Below are 16,938 nucleotides of genomic sequence, written 5' to 3'. Positions count from 1 at the left end.
ACGTGGCAAGTGTATTCACGGCATTCGTTCGCAACATGACTTGCGGCCGCATTGCACTGTCTCGTATCATGACGGGAGAGGGTGCGAACATGACAAAAGCATCACTATGGCTCAGATACAGTCCAACATTATCGCTTGCAGGCGGAACATGGGGAGTGGCGATTTTCACGATTTTGAAAGCTGGTTTTTTGCAGAAAAGTTGTTTTTTTTTAAGTTTGCGGACTTTTCGGACTGTTTGATTATTCGGACCATTTTCTGGGTCCCGCCATGTTCACACATCGGTCGGCGACTGCAATGGCATTTATGCACTTCGCGATTATTACTGCAAAAGCAATAGTACGGCAGGTCTAACCGCCTGTCGCGTATGCCGTGCTCCCACCAGAGCCGGCGCTGCGCTTGGCAGGTGATGTGACGTCTGCTCTCTCCGACGCGTGACGTCAGCTTGCTCCCCGCCGCAGCTAGAAGGGAGCCGCTCGTCGCGTTTACCGTTGCCCCCGAGCCGGCGCCGCGCTTAGCAGGTGGTCTCTTTGTTGATATGACGACCTCCTAGCCTTGCGCTCGCTCCGTGGCGGCTTCACTGGGATATATAGCGGTGCGCTACGCGTTGGTTGATCAGTCTCGCCATGGAAGTTACCAATGAAGAGTCTATATCTGAATCTAGTTGCTCTACTGCTTCGGAACACTTAAATTCTAAGCTTGCTCCCCGCCGCAGCTAGAAGGGAGCCGCTTGTCGCATGTGCCGTGGCCCCCGAGCCGGCGCCGCGCCTAGCAGGTGGTCTCTCTGTTGATATGACGACCGCCTCGCCTTGCGCTCGCTCCGTGGCGGCTTCACTGGGATATATAGCGGTGCGCTAAGCGTTGATTGATCAGTCTCGCCATGGAAGTTACCGACAAAGAGTCTATATATCTGAATCTAGTTGCTCTACTGCTTCGCAACAGTTAAATTCTAAGGCGAAAGCTAAGCAAGCTTTCGCAATTCAACCAGGTTTAACCAGAGCTAAACCCCAGCCAATTTTTAAACATTTACTGCCATTTCTCAAGCACATATGGCACGGGTATTGGCTTGCAAGGCGCTTCAAGATGCACTGCATTTATCTGAAGACAGTGGTGACCACAATAATGGACTCCAAATCGCCAAGCATATTTCTAATACAGGCAAGCCTCGATATAACAAACACAGACATTACGAATTACTGGTTATATCAAACTCTTCATAAATATTTTTGACAAACGCAAGCAGTTTATACTTAATATATCGAACACAATTGGCCATGAAATGGATATATCGAACTCCCCCAACACCAAATGGCGCCTGTTCGCATGACAGGCAGCAGGCCTCGCTGCATTCCATAAGTGACTGGTGGTGATGTGGCAAGCATTCGCACCAAGGTTAGTGCTTTTCTCTCGAGCTTGCCAACAGCGGCGTGTAAAGTAGTCCAGCAGTTAGCACACGTTCATGCCTCTGGCATCCATCGACAGCACCCTAGTATCAGCAGTGCAGGTGGTTGTAGAAAGCTTGCAGTAACAATCCTGAGCTCATGCCTGCTGTTGCGAAGGTGATGAAAATGGTGACAGCTATCGCTCCGCCATACCACTTTTCACGTGACACAGCTGCGCTTGCAGTGAGCCAACTTAACTGGCGCTCGGTTTTCTTGCAGCCGCCAGAACAGCCGCGAGTGCCTTTGAAACACCGCTAAAACCTGGAAAAACGTCTCTTTGCTTCTCTACTAAGGACAACCTGAATTGCCATCCCTTCAGTGACTAAACTGCGCCACTATTGCACAGTTCTGACAAAATTTTTTATTGCGAATTTTGACTACATCGAACTATATTACGATTCTTTAACTGTTCGCTATAACGAGGTCTCACTATATAGACTTAATCACAGGTTTTCACGCAGGTTTTAATCACAAGTGATTTCAAACAACACTCACCAGCCAGGCAAGCTTCTGGCGCAATCGGTCAATGCGCAGCTCCACCTCTTTGTAGGACTCCAGGCTGTGCATGTCAGGCGACAGCTGCTCCAACTTCTGCCGCTCCTGGCTCAGCTGCAACTGCTGCGCCCGCAGAGATTCTTCCTGGCTGCCACAGATTTGCTGCATCAACAACATGCAGGCTATGAGTACGTGCACTTTGCAAGACATCGCCCCCCCCCACCATACACATACACTTTCTCCCACTTGTTTTAACGCAAAAGCATTAGATGACTCATGGACACGAAAACTTGCCATCGCCAAAAAAGTGGCGGCTTTTTCGTAGTCGAAACACTTTCGTGGCATGTAGTTGAAGAGAAGTTCGAATGGTGAGCTTTTTATCCCAATGAGTGGTTGGTTGTTCACTTGAAATGTAGTTTCCATTATGTACTCACTTCAGTGGTCAATGGCTCTGTTCACGTTTTTTCGCAACGCTGCCAAGATTTTGCCATCCACTCGTTCAACAAGACAATTGGTTTCTGGGGCAAAAGATACTGTCAAGCTGTGCGTGATTTTCTTCTCCTCGAAACACTTTTTCATGGCTCTCGATGTGAACACTGTCGTTGTCCATTATCACTATAATCGGAACTCCAAATCTGAGAACAATTTCTTCCTCGATGCATGTGTGACAATGAAGCGTGTTGTTACATCAACTGCCATTATAAAATATTTGTTGGAATCCTCGGAGTTGATTTGTCCAACATGGTCCATTTCGATGGTTTGGAATGGGTTGAAAGACGGCATTTGGAGGTTTATACCCCTGTCACACGGCCAGTTTCAATCACCCTCGAGTTGAGGGTCTTCGAGATTCTCAATCGCTATCGAATTCGCCGCTGCTACACGGCAAATCTCAATGGCCATTGAAATGGTTCTCGTGTCTTACGCCACGGATGTGTGGCGCCACAATCGCTACTTTGGATTTTGCAAAAATAACAAGAATATTTGATAAATGTATACTAAATGCTGAAATACACGCATACGCGAATGTCGTTCAAAACCCTTTTAATTGCACGTACGCGACGGACATATGCAGACACTGCTGTAGCCACTCTAATACAAGACGAGCCAGAACCAAGCCAGTCCAACTGCGTCGGAGCGCTGCTTCGTCAGGCTTAAGACCTGGGAAATCGCCATGATATATGAAAAACAAGAGCTATTTGTCTCTTGAAACTTTATGCGAGGGTAAGAATGGGCAAATCGAAGGCGAATACGACAGCTTAGAACACGATATTGCTTTGAGGGATTAGCGACGAAGCTGTTATCGCTGTGAAGCGGGCGGGCAGGGTGCCGCCATGTTGTCAACGTTAAGTACGCAAGCAACGCAAAGACTGCAACGCGAAGTTAATGCGCTTAAAGCCAGTCTAATATAATTTTAAAATAATTTTACAGACTGTTTGCATTAAATTTTATGCGAATAATGTTTGTTCATGTTTTTGCACCGTGAATGTGTCGTGTACAAAAATGCGCTTGGCGCCGCTCGAATCAACGCTAGCAACCTTGGGCAGCGCTCGAAGGCCCTCGAAATTTCGATGGAGTTCTGCGCTACTCCGTTGACTCGATAGGCTATTGACTCGATCGCCATTGAAACTGCCCGTGTGGCAGCGCTCGATCGCCTTTGAGTCGATAGACTATCGGTTCGAGGGCCCTCGAAATGCCCGTATGACAGGGGTATTAGACCCAGTGTGCACTCCACATTTCGAGTTGAATCTTTGGTAGACGTCATATCCTTTCACGTAGTTTTCTACTTCATTCTTCATGCCTTCCCGGAAGTAGCGTTGTTGGATTTTGGATAGTGTAACAGTGGTATTGCCGTGACCATAGTTGTCATGATATGATTGGAGCACATCTTGTTTCAGAGTTCCTGGTATTACAATGCGATATGTCTCCTTTTCTGTTCTTTCCGTCACATGTACGAGTCTGTCGTTGAAAAGCTCGTACAGTGTATCGGTTGCTTGTGTTGCTTGTGAAAGTTCGTTCCGTTTGCTCGATGATCAATGCAAGTTTCGGATCAGTTCTTTGAGCTTTGTTCAGTCGATCATCTTCAAATCTGAGGATGAAGACTCCGTCGGTTTCTTCAGGCGTTCTTGACAAGGCGTCGGCCACTGCGTTTGTTGTTCCAGAGGTGTGGCAGATTGTGAAGTTGTAAGACATCAGGTCTAGAACAATGCGGGTGAAACGCCTATTCAGATTTTTCTTCGACATTATGAGCGAGACAGCCCAGTTGTCTGTATAAACATCGAAGTGTTGCAGACCTTGAAGGTAGTGATGGAATTATTCAATAGCAGTCCAGTGCACTGCAACTGCTTCGAGTTCCGTCGAGTCCTTGTGCTTGTCCAGCTCTGACACCTTCTTGCTCGCATATTAAGGCGAAAGTCTTTAATGGCTCATGCCCGCGTCCGTCCGTCCGTCACGCTCTTCAACTCTTTAAGAAAAAAAAGATATTTGTGCACGATGGGATTCGAACCACCATCCTTCCCGTTCCGCAGCCGAGCGTGCTAACACTACTTCCTGCCAACGCATATGTAGTTCTCCTTGTCTAGGACGCTAGAGAGTGTTTGCAGAAAGGCGTCGAATCAGACAGATGCCTCCCAAATGCCCTCCAGTGTCTCCAGCATTTAAGATTCATAAACAACTGTGTACTTAATCAACATCTTTACAACACATCAGAGACACAAGCAGCAACACCACGCTAAAGGCTTTTGCCTCACCACACTTTAGGTCAACGAAGTGCCCACTGAATTTTCTATTACTCATGTCTCATTTCCGTATTTTTGAGGCAAAACTGCACCAAATGCTGTGCATGATGCGTCTACGTGGACCTGCGTTGGAAGTGATGGGTCGAATGTTGCTAGTACTGGTGCGTCAGTCAAACAATCTGAGCTTGTCCATGGCTGTCTTGACAATCCATAGTTCATATTATCAACGCATCTTTTTTTGTCAGTTCGGTCAAAGCCTTAGCAACCTTCGCGTAGTTCTTAATGCACTTTCGGTAGAGCGATGTCAGTCCAAGGATTGATCGCACTTCCGTCTTCATGTTTGGTTTCCCATATTTTACGATAGCAGTTGTGCGCACAGGATAAATTTCCACTCCATTTTGTGAGATTATGGCACCAAGGAAAGAGATGGCTTGAACTGCGAACGAGAATTTTTGAAGTCGCCCTTAGCCCCAACTTTTGCAATGTTCTGAGGACTTCGTTGACAGCATTTACGAGCGTTTCTGGCGTTTTCGTGAAAATGCAGATGTCATCCATACGGACGATGACTTCGCCTTGCTTGATAAGTGCGGCTGCAGGCCTTCATTATTACGCTCTGCATGGTCGAGGGTGCTGGGTATAGCCCAAAAAGCATTCATGTCGGTTCATAGTGACCATCTTCTGCATCTTCTGTCATGAAGGCTGCTTTCTTCCCGTCTTCCTCACATAAAGTTATGTTCAAAAAGGCTTTTTTAACATCAATATTGGAGAAGTATCACGGCCCAGATATTGTGTGGACTGTTAGATCCACTTTGGACATCAGGTATGAGTGTTTTTGCGTTCAGGAAGCAATAGTCCACGCATAGTCGTTTAGGTGTGGACCAGTGATGAGGTTGCTCCAGTACGATGACAGGTGATGCATATGGTGGTTTCGGCGGACGTATAATCCCTTTGTTCAGCCATTCTTCCGTTTGTTGACACATGAATTTTCTATTGACTTCACTTGCGCTGTATGGTTGCATGCGAATGGGTTTTTCGTCGGACAGCTCAATTGTGTGCTCCACGTGTGCTCAGTCAAGGCTCATTGAGGATTCGTAAACACCTCAATGCTGTCTAGAAGTATGGAATGAAACTTGCCTATTTCGTTTGTGGTGAAGTCTTTCAGTTTCAGTTGCACGAAGAGCTGAGCGATTTCTTCGCGTGATGAAAGTTCTTTACAGCCGCTTACAGTTGTTCTCATGTCTGTGACTGTTCTGCTTGTCGCTGATGTCTGGTATTCGTAGGAGGTGTCAGTCACTTCGGAACACTCGGCAGTTTGGTCTTCAGTCGGTGTCGCATTCGTCCCTTCCTGCAGCTGGACGGTAATTGCTGCGTAACGTTTCCTCGGGTTTCCTTCATGAACTTTTTTTAATCAACCCATAGCTGTGAATGCCATTTCTGCACCATTCAATGTAGTCATACGGTATGCATTCACGCCAGTCGGTTCCCACTATTGCATTGCAGGGTAGGTTTTTCCCGACTCTGACCTCAATTGTTGCTGAGGCTGCACTGATCGCAATGCACGATTGTGTGACGCCTACTGGTATGTCGGAGGTTTCAAAAGGTCCCTTTAGCAGAATGTTTATTTCTTTTACAACTTTAAGGTTGTGCTGTAAGGCAAATGCGTGAGACACTAAGGAGACTTTTGAACCAGTGTCCCAGAGCGCTACCATTTTGGTTTCACTGATTTTTACCAGTAGGAGAATTGTTTTTCCTCACGATTTTACTTTAACAATACAGTTGGCATGTTCATCACTTGCTCTTGCCTTTCTGCAGCGTGCTACGTATTTTTTTGCTCTTCAGTTCTCATGTCTGGTAGGGAGTAATCTTTGGCACGATGTCCTTTCGTTTTGCACCATGCACTGGTGTACGGGTGTTGGTACTTTATATAAGTTGTGCTCGTGGCTTCCGCTGACTTTTTTTCATGGAATTCATTCACTTATCATTCCACAGTGGAGATCGCAGGCTGCGAGCATGGGGTTTGTACTGTCCGATCGCACACCCTCACTAAGTCAGTCCACCACATCGTTGTCGGAAGGTCGATATGAGCCTGGTTTGATGCAATATTTTTTAAAATATTTTTTAACATTTCCTTTGGGAAAACAGGGTGTGGCCCATACATAGGTGCGGCCCTTACACGCGTTTGTATGATAATTGGGGTCCCTTGTAGTTGGGAAAAACTTGTCAAAACCATGGAAAAAAAAGTGTGGTCATTACACAAGTATATTTGGTATATTCCTTGTTTGTACTCAATGGAGTGTTGGGAACAAGAAAAAACTTTTTGCACTGCTCTGTCACACTTGCTGCTATGTCCAGTAGCTGAACAAGCATGAACAGTTTTTCACTTATGCTTGACACTTTGAACATGACAGGATCACACTATCTTAAACTAAAAGCAAATTTGGAAAGAGAAGGTCAAGGTTTATAATTGGTACAATTTTTATTTACTTAGCAATACTGCTAAAAAAAAAGTTTTAAAAGCAGCACTTTCCTTTAATTGCTCCCAGTAAATTTTATTTCCCATTTTTAGTCTCCAGTCTCCAGTTTGTCTCATTTTTAGACCTTATCACTCCGTGCATTACAAGAGACGCAGCCAGTGTGCTCTGGAACTATCGAGGTCCCGTGTGGAATTTACTGCAGTGTTCGAGACCATTCTCAGTATTTAAGGGGAGCTGCTGCTCAAAAAACTTTTTTTAAATATTAGTGCTAGATGAATGAAAATTGTGCCACTTATAGAGATTGACCTCCTCTTTCCAAATCTGTGTTTAGTTCCAAGATAGCTCGATGCCAAGTGCCATGCATAAGTGAAAAACTGTGCATGCTTGTGCAGCTACTGCACATAGCAGGAAGCATGACAGGGCAGTGAAAAACGGTTGGGTTTTTCTTGTTCCCAACACTCCAATGAGTACAACTAAGCATATAACGGCATTCCATCTCGCGCTTCGTTTTCAAAGGCTGGTTCCTGAATATTTTCAAGCTTTTCATCCCTAAAAAATAATACTGATTGAATCAAAACCTAGAAGGACTCTACACACCTTAAAAAAAATACGCAAGCCAAATTCCGTCTTGACTATGCTACAGTAAGTACCGTAAAAACCGGAATATAGGTATAACTTTTTTTCAAAAAACCGTGACAAAAAGTCGACCCCCTCTTATATACCGGTCATTGGCGGAAAAACTATGAAGTCTTGCAACAATGGGCGGCTGAAGTCAACAGCCTCTATCACCATCGCCATCAGCAGCAGTGCGGCGTGGCGACGTTAGTGACGTTCTCGCACCACCATTTTGCGTTTTTGTTGTTGCAAAGCTATTTTGGTTAAAGGCTACTTTTTCACATTTTGTTTCAAAATGAGCAGAAGCCAACGGCAATTCACCGTTCCCTTCAAGAAAAACGCGATGCAGTATGTGGAAGCTCGCAGAAACCTGGCGGCACAGCATGAATTTGGAGTATCCGAAAGGAGCATTCAGTACTGGCGGAGGCAGAAGCTGCGTACCAGAAGAAAACATCATTTCGTGGGTGGACCGCAGTGTATCCAGAAATGGAAGGAAAGGTAGTGCTGCGTGCAAGGTCGCTGCCTGTGACTTCCGAATGCATCCGCGTGAATGCGGTAGAGATCGCGCATGCCTCTAGACTCACGAGGACGCAATTCAAGGGCTCGCCATCCTGGGTGCGGCGATTCATGAAGAGGAAGGGCTTTACTCTAAGGCGCCATACATCTGTGTGCCAGAAACAAACCCGCGGGCCGATGGGCACGCGATACTGTTACAAAACTGGCCGGGTGTAACATTGAAAACAAAACAAATACTGCCACCATTGTGCAACCTGTTGAGTCGCATTTGTTTCAAGGTAAGGATGTCTTTGGGTACTTTTTCCACTGAAAAAGACTTTTTTAATTTTTTGAATCGGTTAGTTAGGGGGTCAACCTATATTCCGGTCCGACCTATAGTCCGGTTTTTACGGTACATAAAACTTTGTGCACAAAAGTCATGTTTGTCCCAAAATAAGAAGCTGAGAAAAACACGACTGAAAGTTATAAAAGTTGTATAATATCTGCAGCAATAGCTGCATGAAAATTGAAAAAAAGGCAGAGCAAAGAACCCTGACACAGCACACAGCTTTAGAACTTGTTCGCGCCATATGTCTTTCCGTGCCAGTCTTTACTTACGAATGGCACCCTCAAGAACTTTCTTGGCCAGATGGTGGTGAGGACTCATTGCCTTAGCTGCCTCAGCTGTCTTTCTTGACGTGCTGGGAATTCAATTCTTATTCCAATCTTTGCACAATTTGAAAGAACTATGCAAAATCGGACAAATTGGTTGTGTTTAGCACAAACAGTGTGCACCACAACCACTGCATCGACATTCACTGCATAACAGTCTCCCGACAGCCCAACGACGTGCTGCACCACTGCAGTCGCCTGCGGGGGTTGCACGTCGCGATGAATACGCCGATGAGACAGCGGAGGTGCAACATGCATCATTATTGCAGCGAACTAAAAAAATGGCAAAATTTTTCAGATGCGTTACATCGTCTACTTACCTGCTAATATTGTTTATATGTATTTTTTGTACCCGTGTGCTGCTAACATTGTATAATTTTATTCTTTTGGTTTTATTCTTTGGGTTTATTCTTTTGGTATCCGTGTGCTGCTAATATTGCATAATTTTATTCTTTTGGTTATGTAACAATGTAAATTCCTTCCTGCTTGGGCCAAGCAGTGGCCTGCAGTAATCTGAAATAAATAAATAAATGTCTTCAGCTTCGCGGCCTGCTCATCGATATAAACTTCACATCATCCCCCCTCCGGGCATGCCACACTGGACTGCAACTCACAGTAATGTTCACTCAGCCGATCTTGGCGATTCAAGTGCTCAATGACTCGTCACCATCCCTAACTTCATTTTAAGATCATTACCTACTTTTCTGATGTACTGACGAATGTCTCACCATTTTCAACGAAGCTAGAACATCCGGCCGACCCCAAAGCATCACCTACGCCAAAATTAGGCTTTGCTGCCATGAACAACGCCATTGCATGCCGCTTTACTTTGTGTCGAGTTCCCTGAACTTGTGCTTTGTCGATAACTTCCAACATCGAAAGTCGCGTTTTTTTTTACATCCATAGAAACCAGAAGTAGAAATATTCGCGAAAGCATGTGGAATGTGTACTAAGAGCTGCGCGTTGCAAAAACAACAGACGAGCTTTGGCTGCTTTGCGTGCTAGCAACCAATGGACTGGCTGAAATCGTGCAACGTGATTTAAGGGGGGAAGCTGTGTTGTGTTGTTGTTGTCTTTTATGGCACATAGGCAACAGAGCCATCATGCGCCAAGAACAAGGTATAGGAAAAGTCTTTTGTTGAATATTATAGAAATGCAAGAATCATCCTTGCTCTAGCGGCCCTCAAACATTAATATTACCCATACACAAATTTTATAAATGGCTACAAGTAAAAGCTTTAAAGAGGGCCGGGTAACCTCGGTAGCCTTCCTTGGCTGCGGAAGGACATCGAGGCTCCCAAAAAATCAAAATAAAAGCCTCAGCTTTCTTCTCAGGCCTGAGAAATTGGCTGAGGTGTACTAAAATTCAAACAAACCAGTGGGTAAAAAAATTTAGTCTCTCTTGAGAAACCCCGTTTCGTTGTTAGCATGTGTTTTTTGCACATATCTTCAAAACGCAGGAGAAGTGGCGTTATAGCTAATGGTTTGTTGTTAGTGTTCTAGATGGGCACTTTGTGACTATTTGGTGACAGATATGTTTAGGTAGTGAACGGATTTTTAAAACGTACGAGCAAGTGAGCATGGTTCTTCTCTCTGTAAGCGATGGCTCGTTGGCTTCCACATTAAGACTGTTTATCGGTGACGTCCTGTATGCACCAGTGGAAAGACGCAAGCCTAAACTGTGTACTGGGTCTAGCCGTTTAAGGTACGATTGCCTCGCTGATCCATAAACTATGCATCCGTAATCAAATGTAGAACGTACTACAGAGCGATGAATCCGTAAAAGACAAGTCCTATCGGAACCCCAATGTTTTCGTGAAAGTACTTTTAGTATATTCAGAGATTTAGAAGCTTTCTTTTTGAGTATGTTTATGTGTGGTAGGAATGTGAGCTTTTTGTCATAAGTCATTCCTAGAAATTTGTGCTCATCTTTAATTGGTAGTGCGACTTCATTTAAATACAGGGAGGTATCAGTGTGCAGTCCTCTTCTAAGCGCAAAAAGAACAGCTACAGACTTTTGCGTCGAAAACTTGAAACTGTTTTTGTCTGCCCATGTTGTTAGTTTATTTACTGTCATCTGTATTTGCCTCTCATACGATGTAACGCTAGAGGATGTGCAAGCAATCTGGTGATCGTCGACGTAGACAGAATACATGATAGACTTTATGATTATTTTTGCTAGGGAATTTTTACTATATAAAGCGTGGTGCTTAAAATGCACCCCTGAGGCACGCCGTTCTCTTGAATGAAATTCTTAGAAAGAGTGGCACCCAGGCGTACTTGAAATGAACGGTTGGTCAAAAAGTCACTCAAGCATTTTAGCATTCTACCAAGGATTCCGAGGTCTCCAAGGTCCCGCAGTATGCCAAACCTCCATGTGATGTCATAGGCTTTTTCTAAATCGAAAAAGACCGCAAGGCAGTGTTGCTTGTGTATAAATGCTTCTCGGACTGTGTTCTCTAGGCTGACTAGACGGTCGGTTGTAGAGCACGCCTTTTTAAACCAACACTGATGGATGCCAAGAAGATCACGGGATTGTAATATAAACATTAATCTAATGTTAAGGACGCTTTCGAAGGATCTGGCAAGTACGCTTGTTAGGGCTATAGGTCTGTAATTGCCAGGGGAGGTAGGTACTTTTCCCGGCTTCAACAACGGTACAATAATGGCTTTTTTCCATGCCTCTGGAATCTCTTCTGATAACCATATTTTGTTAAAAAATTTCAGAAGCGAGTCTACAGCATGTTCGGACAAGTGGGCAAGCATTTCGTAATGGACTTCATCTGGTCCTGGTGCAGTCTGTTTACCCGAAGAAAGTACACTGTTAATTTCTTGTAGTGTAAATGGGATATTATATGCTTCGTGAGCACTGCCCTTTATCGGCAGTCTTTCTTTTTCGGCTGTGTTTTCATATTTTAAAAATGATTCTGTATAGTTAGAGGAAGTAGATACAGTGTAAAAGTGTTCTCCTAATATGTCTGCTTGTTCTTTTATATTTGTCTGTACACCAGGGGCGGTGTCACGGATCTCTCCGGAGAACACTCGGACCGAAAGAATGGACTAGGCGACGGGTGTACCCACACAAACGCACATTTAATACACCCTACGCGACACACACACTAGAACACAAAACTAACAAAACACAACACACAAAGGCTATAAATACACACGACCCGGGCACACTACTACCAGCGTCTACTACTAGCGTTCTACTATTCGTGGTCGGCGTTCATGCTCACGGTTGGTTCGGTGTGGCTGCGGCGTTGTATGGATCCAGTAGGCGGCGTCGAGGCAGCATTCGCCGTGCTTGGGCTGGCGTCGCTGGCGGTGTTCAACGTGCTCGGGCTGGCGTCGCTGGCTGCGTCGTACAAGCTCCAGGTCCAAGCGCCCGTGGAGATGATGCCGGTGTTGTTGGCTTTGGTGGCGGCGTCGCTGGCTGCGTCATATAAGCTCCAGGCCCAAGCGCCCGTCGAGATGATGCCGGTGTTGTTGGCGTTGTGGGCACCACCCGGATGGGTGGCGACAGCGCTGGAGACACCCCTGGCCGTAGCAGGTGGTAGCGTCCTCTGTTGACTCCCCCCCGGAACGGGCTCAGGCACGGCAGGAAGTCCACGATGCGTTGCCGTAGAACGCGAGCTCACCGGAGCAGTAGCCGGCGTCGCTCTCTTCCAGCCAAAGTGTCCCTGACCCGCTGGAGCCTCCGCTTATCTGCTGTTCCCCCCGGGCCTCGCTCTCAGTCGCCCTTTTATAGCCTCGGTGTTAGTCCACGTATGTCTTGTCGTCGTCTTCTTCTCTTCTCTACCAATCATCTCTCTCCACCGCACCGAATGCTTCTCCACCAATCATTGCTCTCCACATCAATGAATGCTTCTTCCTCTTCTTTATTCTTCGGTTAATTTGCGTCGTCTTCTTCACACCCTTTTCCTTTAAAATTTAATTTAGACTCCTTAATATATGTGACAGGCGGTCAGAAGAGGAACTGTGAATGGAGAGTAGCGACCATCCATTTTGTGTACTGCCTCCCACATTTTTTTCGAAGAGACTTGGCTGTTTATCGAGGAAATGAAACGCTGCCAGGATGATTTTTCGGAATTTCGACGTATGTGCCGCGCTTTTGCTCTTGCTTTTTTAAAGTTTATAAGGTTCTCCTGTGTGGGGTATCGGCGAAATATACCCCAAGCCTTATTTTGTTTTTTTCCTTCTTTGCAATCTGGTGTCCACCACATTTTATGGTTGCGTTGTACTATTCCTGAAGATTGGGGGATGGCCAAGCGTGCGGCAGAAAGAATGCAATTTGTGAACTTATTTATTTCATTTACATTAAGATTTTCTAACGTAATATTATCTAACGTCGCTGCTGTTCTAAACAGCTGCCAGTCTGCTAAATTGAGCTTCCAACACCGTGGTATTGTCTGGGTGACTGATGGTGGGGATGACAGGCAGATTTTAACAGGGAGATGATCGCTTCCGTACGGGTCGTCTAAGACCTCCCATTTAAAATCGTTAAAAACTGAAGGAGAGCTAAAAGACAAATCTAAAACACTCATTTTTCCTGAACTAGGGGAGCAATAAGTAGGTTTACCGGTGTTCAATAAACAAATATTGTTGGATAGTATAAAATCCTCAATAACCTGACCGCTCCTATCGGTTTTCTCACTGCCCCAGAAACAAGAGTGTGCATTAAAATCGCCAACTATCAAGTATGGCTCCAGTAACTATTGTAAAAGGCTCTCTAATTCATGCTGCCTTACTTCGAGATGTGGTTGAAGATATACGCTACAAATTGTAATGGTTTTGTAACCAATCACGGTGGCTGCTGCGGCTTCGAACCTACCGTAAAAACCGGACTATAGGTCGGACCGGAATATAGGTCGACCCCCTAACTAGCCAATTCTAAAAATGGAAAAAAAATCGTTTTTAATGGAAAAAGTACCGAAAGACACCCTTACCTTGAAACAAATGCGACTCGACAGGTTGCACAATGGTGACAGTATTTATTTTCATTTAAAGGCTGCCCGTATGTACACCCGGCCAATTTTTTAACATTATCGCGCACCCATCAACCCGCGTGTTTGTTTCTGGCACACGCAAGTACGGCGCCGTAGAGCAAAGCCCTTCCTCTTCATGAATCACCGCATCCAGGATGGCGAGCCTTTGAATCGCGCCCTCATGAGTCTGGAGGCACGCGCGATCTCTATCGCTTTCACGCGGATGCATTCGGCAGTCACAGGCAGCAATCTTGCATGCAGCGCAACCTTTCCTTTCAATTAAGATATGCTGCGGTCCGCCCACGAAATGTTTTCTTCTGGTTGCTGCAAGTTGTAATACGCAGCTTCTGCCTACGCCAGCACTGAATTCTCTTTTCGGATACTCTAAATTCGCGCTGTGCCGCCAGGTTGCCGTGAGCTTCCGCATACTCAATCGCGTTTTTCTTGAAGGTGAGGTAAATTGCCGTCGGCTTTTGCTTTGCACCGACGGAAACGCAAAATGGCGGCACTGCTGCTGATGGCGATGGTGATAGAGGCTGTTGACTTCAGCCGCCCATTGTTGTAAGACTTCGTTATTTTTTCCGCCAGTGACCGGTATATAAGACGGGGGTCGACTTTTCACCATGGTTTCTTTTTAAAAAAGTTCGACCTATATTCCGGTTTTTACGGTAGTTTTGAGTTTGATCTCACTAGCTGCTATGCCAGGTTGCACAATGATTCCTACGCCTCCCGAGAGTCTGCTCGCCCCCTCTCGGTCAAGGCGGAAGACAGTACACATCTTTAGCACCTTTGTGTGCTGAGGGCCTAGATTGGTTTCCTGCACACATAAAGCAATAGGAGAAAATGTGTTTAAAATGTCTTTTATGTCGTTATAGTTATTTACGAGACCTCTGCAGTTCCAGTGTATTATGAAAGCCATCTTAATGTTGTGTGCGTGTGTGCAGATAAAATTAGATTAACTTTGATTTTGCCCCTTGACTCGGAGCCTCACATTTTTTTGATCGATCCAAAGACCTCCGCCGTCCGTCCAATGTGGACGGCACGGGGCTGCCTGGGGTCATGTCCATCGCCTCAGCAGAGGCGCTGGACGACTTTGCAGGACGCATGCTGACTTCTGAGTTAGACCTCGACCTGTGGGAAGAGGTCTTGAGGCCCGCTGACCCAGGGGTCTGCGCAGCCTGCTTTGGGGTTGGCGGAGCAGTACAGCTACTCCACCAGGGGGCGCGGATGGCCCTGCCATAGGCCCACTGCGTGCGGCCTGGACAGGTGCCGAAGCCTGGTGTGATGCGCAATGCCCACGCACCACATCGGCGAAGGTTGTTTTCGCAGTGAAGGAGAATTGGTTTGTTTCGGCGTATCGCCTTCTTGCTTCCTTGAAAGAAATGTTTTCAGTGGTTTTCAGAGTAATTATTTCTTTTTCTTTTTTCCAGGACGGACAAGCCCTGGAGTATGCAGCATGGTCTCCCTCACAATTTGTGCACCGCGGGGCAGCAACACATTCATCTGACTGGTGGTCCTTCGAGGAGCATTTCACGCAAGTTTTACGGCCGCGACAACTCTGTGAGCCGTGGCCGAACCTCTGTCAATTGAAACATCTGCGTGGGTTGGGTATATATGGCCTTACATTTATTTCCAGGTACCCGAGTGAGGATCATGTGTTTCGTATTTATTTCCTTGTTATCCTTCCGGATTTTTATCCGCTGAACATTTATGACATCTTGGTCGGCAAGGCCTTCAAGCATTTCTTTTTCAGAGAGGTGAACAAAATCAATTTCTGATATGACGCCTCGGACTGTGTTCAAAGACCGGTGTGACGTGATGGAGACAGGAATCTCCCCTATCAATACAATGTTTGCAAGTTTCGAGTGCTGGACTGTGTCACATATTTCGAGCAGTAAGTCGCCACTAGCCATTTTTGATCCCTTGTACCCAAACCCCAAGGTATCTGTCAGGCACTTTGCTACCAAGAATGGGGACATCAGACTTGCTTGTTGTTCTTCAGCTTTGCTGTGAATGACATGAAATTTTGGGAATGACACTTTTCTTTTTTGAAAAAAATCTTCATCGTTCCCCCCTCTTTTTAGAGAGCGATCAGGTTGGGAATGGAGGGGAGCCATAAAAAAATTTAGTTTTTCAGCCACGGTGCCAGCCACCCACCACGGAGCCCAACAAGGGGACGGGACAGCAACTTGCACGCAAGTCCTGCCCATGCCAGCTGTACACCTCAACTATAACCAAATATGACGAAACCCAGGGTAGTTCGCCACACAAGGTTAACCCTAGCCGCCCATGAAGAAATGAAAAAACCAAGAAATGACGAGGAGACAGGGCAGTAGTCAGAAAGAAGATAGGAAAGTAAAAGATGTAGAGGAGGACGGGAAAAGGCGACTGCCGATTTCCCCGGTCGGGTCAGGCCGGAGGTGCCGTCTACAGGAAGCTGGGGCCAAAGTGGTGTGTTGGCTCCGCCAAGGGGCCTTAAAGGTCCAAACACTCGGCATCGGCTCAACCACCAGGATCCCCTTTTCTCCGGACACGGCAATGCCACGCACGGCGAGGCGCGGGTGCTCGGGTCTGTGGTGATGCACTGTTCACCATCATCCCCCTGCGGGGATGTCCCTGCAGATGCTCGGGAACCCGTGGTGTCGCCACTCACCAACGCCTGCAATATGCAGACGCCCCCCTGCGGGGAGAGGGAAGCTGGTCTTAGAAAAAAAATTTTTATCAATGAAATCACAATTATGAAATCTTCAGGGAAATGCATATTTTTGCGTGCTGGTTCCAAAACTGGAATTTAATTTAATGCACAACAAGTCCTTGTGGACTTGATGCAATATGTTATGTAACTTTTTGTGGAGAGCATTAACGAAATTTTGCTGCAGGGAACTTGCTAGAATGTACCATGTACCCACTGCACCATGAAATTTGACAGCTTCCGTTCGCTCTGCTGTAAACAGCTGGGGGCACTCGGCACTCGCTTGGTACCCGTTACTAGGCAGGTCATCTGTCGTAGGTTTGGTTTTTTTGT

General features: G+C 46.1%; 1 protein-coding gene across 1 annotated transcript in view; it reads right to left on the bottom strand.

Annotated features, from left to right (window-relative positions):
- Positions 1 to 16,938, bottom strand: part of LOC144113121 (structural maintenance of chromosomes protein 5-like) — a gene marked incomplete at its 3' end in the record, with an annotated part of 180,474 nt that overhangs the window by 128,711 nt on the left and 34,825 nt on the right. Inside the window, 1 exon segment of the mRNA XM_077646029.1 lies at positions 1,935 to 2,096. Within this exon segment, the coding sequence (XP_077502155.1) occupies positions 1,935 to 2,096 (162 nt within the window).

The sequence above is a fragment of the Amblyomma americanum genome, chromosome 1, assembly GCF_052857255.1.
Source record: "Amblyomma americanum isolate KBUSLIRL-KWMA chromosome 1, ASM5285725v1, whole genome shotgun sequence".
Classification (NCBI taxonomy): Eukaryota; Metazoa; Arthropoda; class Arachnida; order Ixodida; family Ixodidae; genus Amblyomma; species Amblyomma americanum.
Note: the sequence above shows the minus strand (reverse complement) of the source record. Positions and strands in the feature narration are given on the sequence as shown.